The following is an 18143-nucleotide window of genomic DNA, read 5'->3' as shown; positions in this document are numbered from 1 at the left end:
CAATCCATCAGCCAAAATGGAGTGCAGTGCTTGTGCACAAGGGAATCCTTCGATTCTCCACCAATTACAAGAGCAGTGACTTCTATTCAAGTCAACCAAGTGAGTATGAGTAGCATGCACCTCAAAAATACCCTCCCTTGACTTGAGAACCACCCAACTTCTCCCCACCTCGATCCTCTCAGTCAATAAAGTTTCCATAGATGGACATAAGATAGTAGTCTAGCTCCTAACTAACTCCCGCCGATCAGACATTATTTTCATAATTTTTCCACGGATCTTGTCCACCATTGCAGTGATAGGCAAGTGCCGTTCTAGTAGGATCCAAGAGTTGAAGCTTTCCACAATATTGGAACACATATCACCATATCTATTTCCTTGAAAATAAGCATTACACCAATGCTCATAACCTATGGTGGACAAAAATGTTTTCACTTGACTGCCGCAAACATCTCAAAAATCAGTCATCACTTTCTCAAACTCATGGTGCCTCCCAGCATAGGCAAGGTCTGAAAAAAGATCAAGGGTATGCAAGCGGAAGCAATGGTTGCTGGGAATAGTTGAATTAAGATTATTTTTAAGGTGCCACAAACAATAACCATGATAAGAATCAGGAAAAACGCGAGGGACACCCACGAGTAGACCATGGTTTCTGTCAGATATAAAAGTTAGCCTACGATCTTTGGAGACCACCAACCTAAGTTGCTCCAAGAACCAATCCCAATTATCATCAGTTTCAGAAAGTACAACCGCCATAGCTACTGGAAAAATACTTGGAACACAAATAAACATCTTACTTATTTGGTTTTGCGTACCATACTCATTATGAAAACTTAACTCATATATATAAAAATAAATTTTCATATGCTAAATTATTATGTAAATATTAAAATGCATAGGCTAAACATCTGATGTGAACGTAAATTTTCATAGTTTATGCTTGTTCAGTTTTACAAACTATTATGAACTACTATGTAAAAAGTCACAAACTCAAAAAGACATACCACCATTTGCATTTTTGGCAGTAGCTGACAAAACACACCCCTTGTATTTTGTTTTCACAAAAGTTCCATCCAAACAAAGCATAGGACGACAGAAGTTAAAGCCGTGAATACAAGCACCAAATGCAACAAATAATCTCTTGAACTTTCCTGTTGTTGATTCCTTTTCAAAAACAACATGACTCCCTGGATTGGTTTGTTTCAGCTTTCCAACATACCAATGTAACTGATGATAAGATAAAGCATAGTCCATATGTATCTCCTTTAATGCAAGATCTATGCCGGTATGCGCAAAGTAATAATTCAAGTTCACACCATATACCCTTAGAAAATGGTCAATGATTTCACCTGGCTTAATCAAAGGCTTGTCTCTCACCATATCTAAAACAATACTCTTTACAAGTTTACTATTCACTGGGGGATTGTTAACGTCAGCGAATCCAGCTCCATATGTGTGTTTTGCTTCCATTGTCTTTATTTCAAAGAACTTCGGCATCTTATACTTCTTGGATGCGTGAACTCTCCATAGACACCCGGTTTCAGTCTTCAAATAACACTCAGCCGTGACTCTATCAGGATCATTCTTCTTAATAAGAACTCTGTAATTATTAACAAGACAATGCCGTAAAAGCTCAACACGAAAATTGGCAGCACCACCAGGAAATTTATGTCCCACACTAGTCAAAATAAGCAAAGAAGCGACATTACCATATTTTTCATCATATGTAGCAGAAGACATAGAAGAACTAGAAGTATAAGAAGAAGCCTGAAGAGAGACTTTGGAACTAGAACCAGCGTCACACAAAGCAAAAAATCCTCTTGACGATGTTGTTATAAAAAATGTATCAAGATTTTTAACCAAATTAAAGCAAACAAGGGATTGAAGCTCCGAGTCAGTATCTAACACAATACGCTTTGAATCCCTTACAAAAGACAGTTTTATAGACAATGGAGTAAGGTCTGGCCACTTTTCAGAAATCGTACGCTTCAAATAAGAAATCATACCGTTAGTCCCGACACGGACACTCATAATTTGCGTCTCGTACATAATAGCAAAAAGAGCAGTCCCATCCATGTCTGCATTTGCAAAAAACAACAAAATCAAATTGATGAACATATGTAAATGTATTTTTACATAGTCAATATCACCACCGAAACAGTATTTTCAGCAATTTAACTTTAAAATTTTCATGGCCAAATCGTGTTATCCAAGCAATTTAACTCAGAGATTCATCACAAAGAAGATGGAAAAGAGGTGAATCTCTTCAACGTCTAACCTTCTTTCGTCAATTGAGAAACAAAGGAAGTCAAATCGTGTTATCCAAGCAGATGAATCAGTGTTTTTCTCAATTGAGAAACAAAAGAGGTCAAATCGTGTTATCCAAGCAAATGAATAGGGAAAATCGGTGTTCTTCTTGGTCGAAATTATGATGAATATGGAAAAAGGGTAAAACGGATAATAAAATAAAATACAAAATAGAAATCGGACTGGAATTTCGCTGTTATTGGAAAGCAGGGAGTTTATGTGATATGGGCCGATAGGAAGGGGTTTACACTCATCCGGATTAAAAGCAAGGGGCTGAACCCCATTTCTTGTTTGAAAATGTTATAAGAGCGCATAACGGAACAAAACCTATGAAAGAAAAACCCTAAACCCAACGGCCAAAAACGACATGCACTTGCTGCTACTCCATTACGACTAGGCTCCAAATAGCCCATAACTAACCCAAACGTTTAATGCCAGCAGGGTTCTAAAAAAACGTTAGGTGGTACTCCGGCGGTCGGAGAGCGCCTAGGCATTCTAGGAATTCCTAATATATATATAGTAATACACACCTATACTACAAGAAATGAAGAAAATCATTTACCATGACTCAAAAAATAAACACAAACAAATATACTTATTACAAAAATGCATAATTGTTGAAGAATATTGACTTCATATAAAAACATACTCTTTGTTATAGTGGCATATATACATTAGACTTTAGTCTTTTAAACTCATTCAAATCTTAAGTCTACAGGGACCTTTAATTTTTGACATTTAATCATTCAAAAAATAATAATAATAATAATAAAATTGACTGAACTGCCTAGAGGCCGCCTAGTCGGTCCACCGATTTTTTAAACGACTTGGGCCTAGGCGAGTCGGTTGGGAACCGCCTAGCGCCTAGAGACTGCCTAGACCGATTTTTAGAACAATAAATGCAAGTCTAGCCGTTCTCTTGTGCCTATTTGATGATTCCGATCCTTGAAATAACACGATCATCGCCCCAACTCCATAAAATAATAATAATAAAGTAAAAATATGATATTATTCTAAAAAAACTAATTATTTATAATTTTTTTAAAAAATTTTGATAATATATATTTTTATATAATATATATATATATATATATATATATATATATATATATATATATATGGGGAGGGATAGAGGCACATTCTTATGCGCACATTATAGCCACATTGTAAATTAATTCAAGCAAAATCATGGACTTAAAAGTTGAATTAAGGGCTGATTTTTTGTAGATATGATCTCCCCACCATGGAGAATATGCTCACAAAAATTTAGCTTATTCAAAGAAGTCTAACATTATAACATGCTCACAAAACTTTTAGACCATTAGATGAAAAGTTCAAAAATGAAGACAAATAAACACTAATTTTTACATGGTTAGACATATCCAAATATTATGATTTTTTGTGAGAATGATCTTCACGGCGGGGAGATCATCTCCACAAAAAACTAGGTCTTAATTCATTTGTATGTCGAAAATCTAACTAGTTCCAAATCACTAACAATTTAACTAAACAGATCCTACATAATTAATCTACGAATAATTACAAACATATTGTACATACAGAATCTTGTTCTAGGCAAGAAAGGTGCGGTCGTGAGATTCACTAGCGCGGTTGCTGGTCAACGGCAGTCGTGGGTCCACAACGCGCAGGCGCGGCCCGATCTTCTCCAACAGCTCCAAGTTTCCGTCGGGTACTTCCGGTGTTCCTTCTTGTTCTGATAGTGGGATCCGTTTCAACAAACCTGTAATGAAAACATGAAAAGAAATATTATTAATTAATACATGATATTTAAAATGAAAACATTAAATAAATGAAAATTGAAATAATAAAATTGAAAATAAGAGATTAAGAGTTTGTGCTAGCGCTTGAATCCATATTCCTCTCTAAGCTTAGATCCATGACGGTTTACCATTTGCCAAGGTGATTCGATTGTGTGTATTGATTAGTGGGTTGAAGTTCATCATAAAACTTATGTTGGAGAGAACGGTTTGATATCTAAAAACATAAACTTATCTAAAACTTCTCCTATTCATGTTTCTAATGTCTAAAAGGGATTGAAAACAAGTTGTCTAAAGTGCATGCTAAGAAGATAAAAACATTGAAAGTTGGTTGTTTTGAATTAAAAACTTGAAATAACAAGGGAAGAAAAAGAAATAACTTGGTTAACAAGTTACACTCATTTGATTGATTCAAATGAGTGTAACATGCTTCTATTGATTGAAATGACAAAAGGGAAGTGTAGAAAACAAGTTGCTTGATAACAAGATTGAAGAACAAGTATTTAAATGCAATGAAAGACTTTAAAGTAGAGAAAACATAGTTTGAAAAATGTAAAATAGCAAAACAAGAAATAAAATAAATCTATCTAAAAAGCATGAGTAATTACTTCAATCATTAGTTTGTCAAGCCAAGAATTGGATAATAATTTCTAGCTCTCTACACTTTTTGTTTATATACCCCTATTTTTACATTTACAGATTTGCTCTCATCCTCTAGATGTAAGACACTTATTACAATTGTGTTTCCTTTTGCTTTTTGCTTTATGCTTTTCTTCTTGAGCAAGCTAGGGCAAGCAAAAGTAAGCTAATACCACTTTTGAGATAACGCTGGGCATCATCTTCAGTCTTTTGAGCTATGGACAAAATCGTCAGACTTTTGGATTTGAGTAATTAACTGTTAACTTTGACCTTAACTTTTCAGCACTTTATCATATAAGCTTGAGTCTTTCTAAGCAGCGTTAATAGAGCTTCTTTTGGCGCTAATTAAAGTGCATCTTTTATGATAAGTAGTCTGAAATGACCTATAACCTGTAAATGAAAGTAAAAGCTATGAGTTATCTATTTATTATACGTAAAAATGGTTGTAATGCAGTAATGTAAGGGGATAAAAATGCACATTTGGGTTTGATTAGCAATCAACCCTATTTTATTGATTTCACTAGGAACACGCCATGGATATATTTAATAATCATATTCATCACGTAAAATTTATCAATTACCAAATCATTAGTTTATGTATAGTTCCATTTTAAGAACTAAGAACTTTAGGTTGTTCCTTGCACTACAACAAAACAGTTTTTTTGTGACGCCAAAATGGCGTCACAAATAATTTTAGTGACACCATTTTGGCGTCACAAATATGGTGTCACAATTTGGCGTCAATTATTTTTGTGACGCCATTTTGACGTCACAAATATTTGTGACGCTATTTTGGTGTCACTAATTTGTGACGTCAAAATGGCGTCACAAAATGTTAGGCGTCACAAATTTTGTGACGTCGTTTTGGCGTCACAAAATATATTTTAGGAAAAAAAAATTAATTGCTATCATCCACCTTACAGTCTTGCACCCTATAAAAGAACTCATTTAAAACACCGTCCACTCTATAGAATACAAAATTACACCATCAATCCCATTCAAGAATATATATTATTCATTCCATCCCTTTCAAAATTATGAAGTCACTTGCAGAATAAATACTTATATTTTCCAAGCGAAAGTACTATGCTACATTACATTGTGTTTACAACTAGCTACATAAAAAGAAAGTCTTATTAGAAAGTGCCCAAGTTGTTGCAATATGGACCACCTCCATTCTTCAAGGTGAGACAAACCAATGCCACATGCTTTGCATGTTTCATTTAACAGAGTTTAGATAGACTGATCTATTTAAATTATAACAAGAGATAGTTTAGTTCCAACATATTTTTACACTAAAGATAGTCAAAACATTCTAAACATAAAACTTCTAGGTTTGAAGATGCAACAAAAACTGGTGTCGAAGGCAATGTCATAACGTTTCACAATTTATTTACACTGGTGAATACATTGAAGTATTGGTAAGCACAATAAACCACAAGTTACACGAGAAAAAGAAACAAAAATTTTTCAAACCTGAACTTAAAATATATTAAAATAGTCCACCCCTTATCTCCACATCTTCATGGCCTTGCACATTAACTTTGTAGTTCCCCATCCTTAGAGTCTCAATTATCACATATGAAGTAAACATACATTTAAGGTGCTGAGAAGTGATAATGAACTAGGATATATAACATTAGTAGGACAAAAACTTATCAACTTTAAGAAACCCATATTATGAGAATTTGTACACATGCGCACCATCTAGACATTAACATAGATGTTGCGTATAATCAGCCAAGATACTTTGCTTTTAATATGGGTATGAGGCATAGATTTTCAGGTTTAATCATAATAACACATGCTCGATTGTGTTTTAGTGAAGTAACACTCGCTCGACTGTGTTTTAGTGAAGTAAGAGTTCATCTAATCTTATATCTTGTGCAAATGGCAAAAACACATAAGTAGTCAGTCCATCGAAAGTTGACGCCTTATCCAGTCGCACTTGCCAAACACATGACTCTGGATCTTTATTAAAGTGATGCCTCTTTGCCGTCACTATATTTTAAACAAATTTCATAAATAAAGTAAAACTAATTTGTTGATTTATTGTGACGCCAAACAATAATACTGACGGCAATTTGACGTCACAACTTTTCTGACGCATATTTGGCGTTACAAATTGGGAAAAGCCCTTGTCACAAAAAAAACTGTTATGGTGTAGTGTTGGACAGGTAAAAAAGAATAACATATCAAACTTAGTGATTACATTATCATTTTTATAATGATAGAGATATGAGATGGCAGGAACTTGATTAGATGTGAACACAAGGAGACCAATATTAAGAGAATTATACATAAGGTGAAGTATTGAGGCTTACATACAAATGAAAAATAAAAGTTGATTGTTAAGCGATAGGTCGAACAATAGTGGTGTATTTGGAGCAGCTGGGTGGTTTTTTTTTTTTTTGCTATGGATGCCAAGTAATCAAGATCAAATCGGCAATGTGCACGGGAAAAATGAAGCTTTTTGAAGCAAAATATCCCATGCATCCAAAATCTAGTTGCACCACTAAATCAGCTTCTATAGATGCCAGTAGTATACCACTATACCCCCATGACCATTTGAAAATACTGTGCTGCTCGATGTACCATAATAATAGAGTTGAACGTCCCAATTCCAAATCAGCTCACGTGAGAGAATAATGTTCAGTAAATCAGACCGTGCCACTGCTACGCTTGACTGTCTATAAATACTCCCCCAACCCCTTTCAATTCTTCCACTCTTTTTTCATTTGAAATTCTCTCGAACGAAAAAAGAAAATTATTTCCTTGTCCTCTTAATCAACTTTTTTCTAAGGTATAACTTATCTGAAACCTTTAAATTATAGTTTATGGTAGAACGAAATGATGACCTGACATATAATTACTAGACCTCTTTCTAGTTGATTTTTCGAGAATGATTGATCTATCTCATTTATGTTACACGTGTCTAAATCTTTTGAATTATTTAGTTGATTATACGTGAAAAGAAAACAATGAGTAAATGTGCATGTCATCTGCTTGAACAAAGGCCATGGATTTTGTAGTAAGTAGTAGCTAATTTGATGCAATATAACTTATTTTTTTATTATTCATTACTGATTTGCTGGATAAGAGGTTTTTTTTATTTTCAGGAAAAAAAAAACTGGATTATGGATTCATATTCGTTAAAATCAGTGTTTGATTTGCCTGCACCTTTTCGTTCGACTTTTACTTTCAGGTAATGCTTCCACTTTTGTGTTTTTATCAATTTATATCTGAAACTAAGAATTATTCCATCATATACATACTTCCCGTCGAGGTACTTTGAATCAGTTGGAGTCAGTTGTTACTGTCGTATTTCGTTAATAATAAGCCATTAGTTATTTACTTTACGAAGCTATGGCGACTGTATTCATATTTGTTCACTGTCATGTTGGAAGTTTAAGTACCTACACTTTGGATCCTTTAGGCCTGGCCCTTGGCTGTTGAGATATAATAGTAAAGTTTCAGGTTCCTTGTACTCATTATGCCTGACATTGAGTGGACTAGGTTTTCACCTTATTAATTATCAAATCAATGATGGGTTCTATTTGACGCCTTGCAATATCTATGTGAGTTTTTGTCTTTCTCCAAAGTACACTAGTTTTTTTAAATGCAGTTTTGTTCCTTGTCCACAGGTATTTCAACTCTTTGCAGAGTGAGTGTTTTTCTGAATGTTTCCACTCCGACACAAACATGGTAATCTCAGCACCAACTGGAAGTGGGAAAACTGTGCTATTTGAGTTGTGTATCTTGAGGCTTCTCTCAAGGTTCCTTTCCCAGGAGGGAAAATTCAATCATATCAAGGGAACCCTTAAAACAGTAAGCATCTAACTTTTGACAATTTTTTCTTTGAATTTATTTGACTATATATTTTACAAAATGTGAGAATCAATGATTTCTTAGCTTGGAACATGTGCTTCGCATGCCTTCACAACAGTCACATCTTTAATAAAGATAACCTAAGACTATTTTCAGACATGTATCTTTTAGGGTCTCTTAGGACGATCAAGTTGACTCTGGTTTAAGAATTCATATAGTGACTCAACTGTCTAAGAATTTTCTGGCATTTAGAACAGTGTTCTCTACTACCTGGAACAAATACTAAGTTCTCGTTCTCTTTAGCAAATTATAAGCTTTTGCTGAACATTGTTTAGACTATACACTTCTTTAGCTTAATACTGGGGACACTATGCATATTTACGCCTTTTAAGCTGTTAAAATCAATTCCAATAAAACTTATATCTTTCTTCTCATGTGGCAAGATCTATATAGCTCCCTCAAAGGCCTTAGTGCAAGAGAAGCTCCGTGATTGGAACCAGAAACTTGGTTCATGGGGAATTAACTGTTTGGAGCTGACAGGTGACAGTGAAGTTTATAATGTAAGGAGTATACAAGAAGCAGACCTTATTCTTACTACTCCTGAGGTGAATTGACATAACTTTGATTTCTCTTAAATATCACCCATTTTTAATCTCCCATTTGGAACACTTCACTGACCATTTATGTTGAATTAATTTGTTGTTGCTACAGAAGTTTGATGCCGTTACCAGGTACCGCATTAGAGATGGTGGCTTGAGCTTCTTTAGTGATATAGGGCTTTTGCTAATTGATGAAGTTCACTTACTGAATGATCCACGTGGAGCTTCTTTGGAGGCTATAGTTAGTAGGATTAAAATGCTGTCTCGCAACCCTGAAATGAGTTCAAGTTCTTTGGCTTGTGTTCGCTTCATTGCTGTTTCTGCTACCATTCCAAATACTGACGACCTTGGTAAATCTTCCATTGGATGTCATCAATTACTTATAACATCATCTGGCGCACACTTGAATAAGATTTGATGATTCTTAAACTGCATATTACCTTCCACAGCTGAGTGGCTTATGGCTCCTGCCCAAGGAATTAAAAGGTACCCCTGATGTGATCGTGAATTCGTGATTATAGACAATGATGTATCTACAAGCCCATCGAAACATAAATTTTATCCAAATCCTCTAATGATTGTGTTTCAGATTTGGAGAGGAAATGAGGCCTGTGAAGCTGACTAGTAGAGTATTTGGTATACATCATTTACTTTTCTTTTCACTTCTTCACACAATTTTAATGATAATTTGTTACCCTATTTTAGGTTATAGAAGGTTTTCAATTAAGCTATAGATCATAGCAGCACAATTAGAGATTTCTTCTCTTGTTCTGGCAACCACTTTTAGTTCTTCCTCTCATCAGGAACCAGGATAGATTTTTGATTTTGGTCCTATAACTGTTAGATGCTGTATTTGTTTGCACTTACAGTTACATTCCTTGCAGGTTATGCACCAGCGAAGAATGACTTCTTATTTGAAAGGGTAATTGCTTAATCCTGTTTGTAGTTTTATTGGAGATATTTGTATTCTTAAAGCTTAGAAATTCTCTATTTTCTTTCCATCAAAATTATAGTTTCATGGTGAAGTCCTGATATACATTGTTTAATAGTCATTGATTAACAGTTGACATCACTCGTAGTTGCTCTAACTGTTCAAGTTTTATCTTCTTATCCAGCGTCTTCAAAACTATGTTTTCGGTAAGCAGAGCACGATCAAAGGAATTACTACTAAATAGATTCTGTTGTTCTTATTTCTTATTTATTTTCCCTTTTCCCTTTCTTGTCTTACATTTTCAGGTAAATTTTATGACAAGCCAATTTACTTGCAGATATTCTTATGCAACACTCTAGGGGTAAATCTGCCTTGGTCTTCTGTTCAACCAGAAAAGGAGCACAAGAAGCAGCACTGCGGCTCTCTCAGACTGCAATGACTTTTGGTCATTCAAATCCATTCATAAAATCCAAAGAACAACAAGAAAGGCTCAAGGATGCTTTATTATCATTCAGTGACAAGCAAATGCAATCATGTATTCCTTTAGGAGGTACAAGCTAATATTTGTCCGTAAAGGTCAAGATTATTTGTAATACAATGCTGGGATCATCCAGGCTTGGGGTTCTCTATTCAACCCTGTTGCTATCCATGTTTAATCATTTGAGGTTTAAGAGAGTGAAATACACATTACTGTCTTTTACGTATTCCTTCTCTGTTAATCTAACTTTTAATTGCAGTTGGTTATCACAATGGTGGACTTTGCTTAAAGGATCGCAACCTTATTGAAGGTCTTTTTCTTAGGGGAGATCTTCAAATTTTGTGCACTACAAATACTCTTGCGCATGGAATCAACTTACCAGCCCATACAGTAGTAATTAAATCAACGCAATACTAGTATGTTCAACTTATTATATTTACCTTTTCTATTGAGTTTATTTAGTATTTGGGAATATTCATTGTAACCGTAAACAACTTATATTTTGTATATTTTCCAGCAATAAGGAGAAAGGCCTGTACACAGAATATGAACGATCCATGATACTGCAGGTGTGCCATCCCTTGGTTTCCATTCCATTTTGCAATACAGAAAATCACTTTTCCATCAATAGTATAAGATGGAGCTCTGTGCATATTCTTACATAAGGAGCTACAGATATTGAACCAAAATGGATGTGTACTTGTGTTCCAATATATTATTATCACTCTCATCTCTAATGTACATCATCTGCTAATTAATATCTGTCTGTTACCTTTTCTTAATGTTCTGTCTCCTCCGCCATGTAGATTTTCTGCCAGCTTTACTAAGAGTTTATTAAACCATATGCATGACTTACCATAATTGCCACTTGTCAGACTTCATACATGCACAAAGAAAATCAAGGAATAGTAAACATCTTGAGTGTAAACATGTAATGTGCATGCATTCTTCATTCATTTATTGGTTCACTAAAATATAGTGAGGTGCTACTTTTGAGTTACAGATGTGTGGAAGGGCAGGCCGTCCACCGTTCGATGACACTGGCATGGTTGTAATCATGACAAGAAGAGAAACTGTAATTCGTCTCTCTCTCTCTCTCAACTAAAGGATTTATATGTTATGATTTATTAATTATTTTGACCACCACAATGAATTATGATTTCAGGTCCACTTGTATGAAAATCTCTTGAGTGGATGCGAAATGGTGGAATCCCAGTATGCTCTCTACTTCTATTCCATCACATATTTTTTTTTGGCTTTTTATTAGTGTCTCTTACTGGTCAATGTGTATCTCTAAATTATAGAGTACATATACTGATGGTTTCAAGTTAGATTGCTTTCATGTGTGACAGAGCATCTAGCTGCAGAAATAGTTCAGCTAACTGTCTCAGATATAACCCGCGCAATTGAGTGGATCAAGTGTTCTTTCTTATATGTGCGACTGAAAAAGGCATGTATTCAGGGCCCACCTGCATTCTCAGAAGAGTTTTATGTGGTCCTTTTCCCCTTTCAATTATTGTTCTTATACATATATGCATAATCAGAACCCTGAGAACTATGGCGTGAAGAGAAAGATCCCTGGTGAAAGTTTAGAGAAGCATATGCAAGGTATTCATACTCCTGAGTCGGTTATTTGGTTCATAAGTTCCTTCGAATTGATCCATTTCACTTTGAATACCAGAAATATGCGTTCAGAAAGTTAATGAATTATCAAGACATGGAATGATCTGGATGGATGAATATGGTTTCCTTTTGAAGCCACTAGGTAGATTTTTTTACCCAACTGATTTATGGTATCCTTTGTGGAATGGCATCGTCACTTGTTTCTGTTTTTGAACTTTGCTTTCCTTCAGAGCCTGGGAAGCTGATGACAAAATATTATCTGAAATTCGATACTATGAAGCACATTATGGAAACTCCTGAAAGCTGCAGCTTGGAAGATGCGCTTAACATTATCTGCTGCTCCGAGGAGATAGCCTGTATGTATAATCCATTCACCATATGTGACCTCTGTTGCTTTGTTGTACCCAATTAGTCAGACGGAGATACAATACTTATTTCATTATTGAAACATGAAGGGATACAACTTAGGCGAAATGAGAAGAAGCTTCTAAATGACATTAATAATGATAAAGAAGGTCGTCTTCGCTTCCACATTCTCACTGAAAATGGGAAACGCAAAAAGCGGATCCAAACAAGAGAAGAGAAAATTTTTGTTCTGGCAAATGATTGCTTGACTGGTGACCCTTTATGCCACGACTTATCTTTTAGCCAGGTCTGATGAGCTGTGGTTTGGTAGTTTACGAATTGTCTTAGCTTTGGTGAAAAACTTCTGACTATATGTACCTCACAGGACATGAGCTCAATATGCTCAAATGGGTGTAGAATTGCTAAGTGCATGAAAGAGTATTTTATCCACAAAAAGAATTACAAGGGATTTTTGAGCTCCACCATTCTTTCAAAATGCTTATACCAGAGAATCTGGGATGACAGCCCTTACTTGCTGAAGCAACTGACTGGCATTGGAATGGTGACTGCAAAGGTCTTTTGTTTTTTCCGCTCTGTTTTCTTTTTCTCACTGTGTACTACATGTTACATCTATGTTTCATGGAATTATTGAGATTTCAGCTTTTCCTTCTTATGTTTTAGGCTTTGCAATCAGCTGGAGTCAATTCTTTTGAGACGTTGGCAGAGGCCGATCCAAGGAGGATAGAAATACTCACTGGTCGAAAATACCCATTTGGAAACCATATCAAAGAGTCTTTACTATCACTTCCCCCAAAAGTGGAGATGAAGGTTAAGGAGATTGAATGCTGTAGGCAAGGCAAGTCAAAGATAGTGATAACATTGACTCGCATCTCACAGTCAGTCTCATCAGCTAAGCATCAGTTTGCTGATATGGTAAGTGCAGAAAGAGACAGTTTGCTGATATGTTTTTCTTTTTGAGAAACAACAATTATCTCTTGTCTGCATCCAAAGATATCCTTTTACATTGTAGATTGTAAGTATGCACTTCTACAGGTTATTGGTTCAGAAGAAGATAACCTGATACTGTTTCACGAGAAAATAAGGTGATTTGCACTTTCTTTTTTCCTTTCTATTTGTAACTTAATCTTTCAGCTGTGTCCCAAGTTTCTGATCCTAGATATCCCATGGATGGGATGGTCTGAAAAATCACAAAGACCAGAAGTCAGCCGGATCAGATGATCCGAAACTATTCTTTAGACAATTAGAGAAAACTTTCAGGAATGTATTTGATAGTTTGGATTTGAATCATCTGAATCGGTTGATTTTAGCCATGAGATCTAGCCAGTGGAAGTAGTTGTACTCTCTGGACATATATTGCTTTTCCTTATTTCCATCGAATAGAGAAACTAACAGTTTTTTAATTGATCGAGGCAGGGTGAATGAATTTTCCAGGTATGGAACCAGACTCACCTTGATTTTTCCAATTTCTTATGCATTTGCTGAAACTAGCTAAAGATGTTTCCCTAAGAAAAAAAAGCTATATATATAGTCAGACCTATTGCACCTGGTTATCCAAGTACTCTATGTCACTAGTCAAGATACACACTGTATGTTTGTAATTGATACTAAGGTAGTTTCTCTTTGGTGCAGCCCCTATAGCACAGAAGTTCTTGTGTCGGCCCCTCAGCAAGGGAAGCTGACTGTGAAAGCAGATCTGATCTTTGAAGAACACAGTAAAGCTCATATCCTATCTATTGTTGAAGGGATATTTCACTCATATTGGTTAATATATTTTCATCAACTCTACTTTTTGATGTTCATGCAGTTGGTCTTGATCTCCATGGAAAGCTGTTTATGGAAAGAGCTACTGATGCGAAGATGAATCAGAGGCGCAGTAATCTGAAATCCTCCTTTACTCATGATCTGCCCAAGGAAATCTATGTGCTAGAAGATGACAACATGAACAGTACTTCTGAAACTATGACTGAAGAACATCGTGCTTCAAATAAATCTAAGATGGAAACCTCTTCCATGTGAGATCTTTATGATTTTCTTTAAGTTCAATACTTCAAACTTTTTTCAAGCTTTCCAGTTTCTTAAAATGAAAGAACCATCTCTACTTCTATCCAGGCCCAGTTTCAATCTCCTAGATGAGGACCTAGATGAAGGTAATTGACCTGGTACAGATCAATATGCATCTCTATATTCCTTTATATTTTTTCTTCTGACATTTCTTATATTTGCCAAACCAAGTTCTTCCTTATGAAGCTGAAGAAAACAGATGTGACACCATAACCGAAAAAACTATTTTCGATCACATACGTAGAAAAGCAAAGAGTTTCCCAGTGCTTGCTCCATCAGATGCAATGAATTCTTCGATATCAGAGATATCGATCTGTAGAGGTAGATATCCATATAAGAGCCGGAATGAACTTCATATGGTTACTGAGGTACCAGACTCAGACAGAGATAAAATCCACACACAGACTGTAACTATTTCAGATTCAGAACCAGGAGATCCAGAAAATCACAGTTATGGTACCGATGAAGATACAGTTTCTACATATCATATCAAGGCCAAGAGCTCAGGGATCTTCAAGGAGGACATGATGGAAGGTACAGAGATTATATATGTACAGTCCATTTATTGTTATCTGCCTATTTAATGGAACCTTACCCATTTTTTTTCTTTATCGAAGTTGGTCATGCTGCTGAATCTGAAGAAAGTAGCTTTAGTGCAGTAACTCAAGAAACTGTATTTGATCATATTCGTAAAAAAGCTAAGCACTTCCCAGATTTTACTACAACAAAGATCATGGAATTAGAGCCTTTGACGCCTACGAGAGATTGCTTCAACAAGGAACAATCGGAAATACCTTATGCTGTTGGAGTTCACCGAGGAATAGATTTTAGTACCCAAAGAGAGACAAAGGTGGTTCCAGATTCTGGACATGGAGAGGTGGAAGAACATATCTATAGATTCAACAACGATGCAAAGGAGAAACATCATGAACTTTTTGGGAACTCAAATGACAGGAGCAGAGAACAATGCCAGTCCGTTTCGGCTACATATTCCAATATTTTAGAGGTGCAGGAAGTCACCCAGCCCAGTCACAAGAGAAGACCTGCTTTACCATTACAAGATGTAGGAGAATATAGCAGTAAACAGCAGCGCGGCTCAAATGGATCAAATAGGCAGCTGTGTGCATTAGATGTAATGGGTGAAAACAAAGAAGTACAGTCCTTTCTTGGGTTTACGAGCGTTTTTTCATTTCTCTGATTTCTTTTCACTGTAAAGGAAGATGGCTGCTTAGCTGATGACTGAAATCCAAGCTTATTAGGAGGACAGGTTCAAAATCTGGAGCATTCGTTGTGGCTATGTTACACATGCTAATTGATATATACATGGGAGTTTTCAATATCATCTTATCTGGAACACATTCTTCTTGGCTGCGGTACACATGCTAATCAATATATACTTAGGATCTTTTAATATCATCTTACTTTTGCCCTAACATCTGCAATATAACCTGTTACAGAAGCTTTTGCCCTAACATCTGCAATATAACCTGTTACAGAAGCTTTTCTGATTCCATATAAATGTAGCGCTTGATCTATTGTTAAGCAGTTTCTATTCTTAAAGGGTTAACAGTTTAGTATATCCCAATTTGAGCCAATTTTTTAATGGAAAATTAATCCCAAATACATACAAAAAGAACACGGTCAATCCAATTTGACTTTTTTTAATCAATGTATTTTTCAACCAATCTTTCTTGTTACTTCAAGATTGATAAAGAATTTTTAATCCACTTTAAAACCAAATTAAAGAAATCCAACCAAGAAAATGTACCATGCTTCTATAACCCATCTTCTTGAACACCAAACTTCAACAAAATCAAAAAGATTATTGCTTCTAAGAATGGGTAAGAAAACAGATTTCTACAAAGCAATTGTCTTTGTTTTGTTTTATTGGTACGAAGGGGTGAGACATTAACAGATGACATGTTTTGAGTATTTGAAAGAATTTGATAGATTTGAGATGGAGAAGAAGAGATAAATTGATTTAGACGGTTGTAATTTCAAGCAATTTCTTTTCTTAATTGAGTAGGTCACTTCCAAATCTTCTCCCCAAATTCACGTGTTTTATTACTTTGCCACATGTTTGAATCACCGGACACGTGGTACACTCCGGTGGCCACATCATCACTAAATTACCGGATAGTACAACGTAGTATGGTGTTTAGAAAATTATATAGTAACCAAAATGCAAAAAAAAAGTATAGTACATTATATACGATGCCTATTAAGTGTAGTTAATTATTTCATTTGTTGACGTTGGCCTAAATCTATGCTTATGAACGATTTTAAGTCATCCACTTGGATGATTTTCTCGTTAGATTGTGTTTCTGTTTAGAAGCAGATAGAGGAGCATGACTAGTATAAATGTCTAAATTTACATCAATGATTAGGACGTGATCCTTAAATTATCAGTTAGGATAATAAAGAGGGGATGGTTTTGTTAAGTGTTAATGGCTGCTCTTTATGAGTAAGAAGATGCATATGTATCCAGCACTGTGTTAGTAAGACTGGAATTAAGCCACACGTAGTTATGAATGATGGATTTTATAGTCATTGAGAGTGAGCATCGGATGCGACACGTGTACTGATGAGTACAGATGTGCGGTCGAGATGGATGACATGTGCCTGAGAATGGCACGTGAATAACAGTTATATGTGTATTTGAGTTGGCATAGGGTGTAATGATGATGTTTCTCGTAATAATGGTGTATGATTGTAATATTGCATGTATTACGCGGGAAGGAGGCTTAAGGATAAGCTGACAATGATGGTAGTAGAAGGTGATGATGTCACGAGATGAAATCGAGTGAGGAGTCACTGATCTGCTAAGTATGTGAGTATTACTGAGTACGTGAATACGCGAATACAGCTGGTGCTCGTATGTCTAGGATTCGCGTTATGATGAGGGAGTCGTTATACGTGCCTTACACGTAGTCAACAAGAAACTTGACTCTTGCCTTTTGATATATTAATAAATTTGATGGAGGAACATTACATATTTACAAGCTACATTATAACATTCATTTTGAATATTGTCATTCACTTAAGCTTGAATATTGACAATATTGTCATTAGAATAAGTATATGCCTATTTTTGCCTACAGTTAATCATGGTTGGAACTTGGAAGTTACCAAAAAAAATTTAATCATGGTTGGAAATAACCAAAATGTCGGTGACAAAAGATGTTTTTCTGGCCCACCCTATAACGAAGAGGAAGGGATGGGAATATGGGATATATCAATTATCGAAGCCCTTTCTCAAAGAATTGAACATATATTTAGTGAACATGAGTTTTTAGGGATATATCTTTACTTAGGCTGTGTTTGATAGCCCCATTTGTCATGGCAAATGCAAATAAATGGCACTATTCATTTGTTTGGCACTGTTTGATGTGTTTTTTGAGTTATGGCAAATTTTTTTTGGATTTGCCACAAGTTGTCATTTGCCATGATTTTGGTGGCAAAATTTACTTTGGGGGGAGCTGAGTAAATTTTACCATGACAAATTTGTACACAAATTTGCCACCGAAATAAGTGGA

The 18143-nt window shown here is 35.5% G+C and overlaps 1 protein-coding gene across 4 annotated transcripts; it reads left to right on the top strand.

Annotated features, from left to right (window-relative positions):
- Positions 1-7356: 7356 nt before the first annotated feature.
- On the top strand, positions 7357-15946 carry RCK (DNA helicase ROCK-N-ROLLERS). Of its 4 annotated transcripts, none has more exons than XM_086599150.1 (29): positions 7357-7524; positions 7679-7752; positions 7841-7926; positions 8366-8549; positions 8993-9154; positions 9261-9498; positions 9598-9634; positions 9738-9784; positions 10033-10070; positions 10264-10285; positions 10417-10629; positions 10817-10973; positions 11075-11126; positions 11561-11632; positions 11723-11772; positions 11890-12007; positions 12102-12165; positions 12239-12322; positions 12411-12536; positions 12636-12832; positions 12911-13099; positions 13207-13458; positions 13579-13628; positions 13960-13977; positions 14176-14258; positions 14351-14558; positions 14656-14679; positions 14777-15141; positions 15225-15946. In XM_086599150.1, the coding sequence occupies exons 2-29, from the start codon at positions 7741-7743 to the stop codon at positions 15803-15805; spliced, it is 3729 nt and encodes a 1242-aa protein (XP_086455276.1). In that variant the 5' UTR covers positions 7357-7524; positions 7679-7740; the 3' UTR covers positions 15806-15946. The 4 variants fall into 4 exon arrangements, with proteins under 4 accessions (XP_086455276.1, XP_086455274.1, XP_086455281.1 ...); XM_086599148.1 differs by having other exon boundaries at positions 7358-7524; positions 14656-14693; positions 14779-15141; XM_086599155.1 differs by lacking the exon at positions 7679-7752 and having other exon boundaries at positions 7358-7524; positions 14656-14693; positions 14779-15141.
- Positions 15947-18143: the final 2197 nt, after the last annotated feature.

This window comes from Coptis chinensis, chromosome 1 (assembly GCF_015680905.1).
Source record: "Coptis chinensis isolate HL-2020 chromosome 1, ASM1568090v1, whole genome shotgun sequence".
Lineage (NCBI taxonomy): Eukaryota > Viridiplantae > Streptophyta > Magnoliopsida > Ranunculales > Ranunculaceae > Coptis > Coptis chinensis.
This window is presented reverse-complemented; position numbering and strand designations above follow the sequence as displayed.

What these genes read in the sequence shown, in the direction of transcription:
- RCK (XM_086599148.1), top strand. An exon ending in TCATGACAAGAAGAGAAACT is followed by an intron (nt 11,633 to 11,722) that starts GTAATTCGTCTC and finishes TTATGATTTCAG; the next exon opens with GTCCACTTGTATGAAAATCT. An exon ending in CAAGGAGGACATGATGGAAG is followed by an intron (nt 15,142 to 15,224) that starts GTACAGAGATTA and finishes TCTTTATCGAAG; the next exon opens with TTGGTCATGCTGCTGAATCT.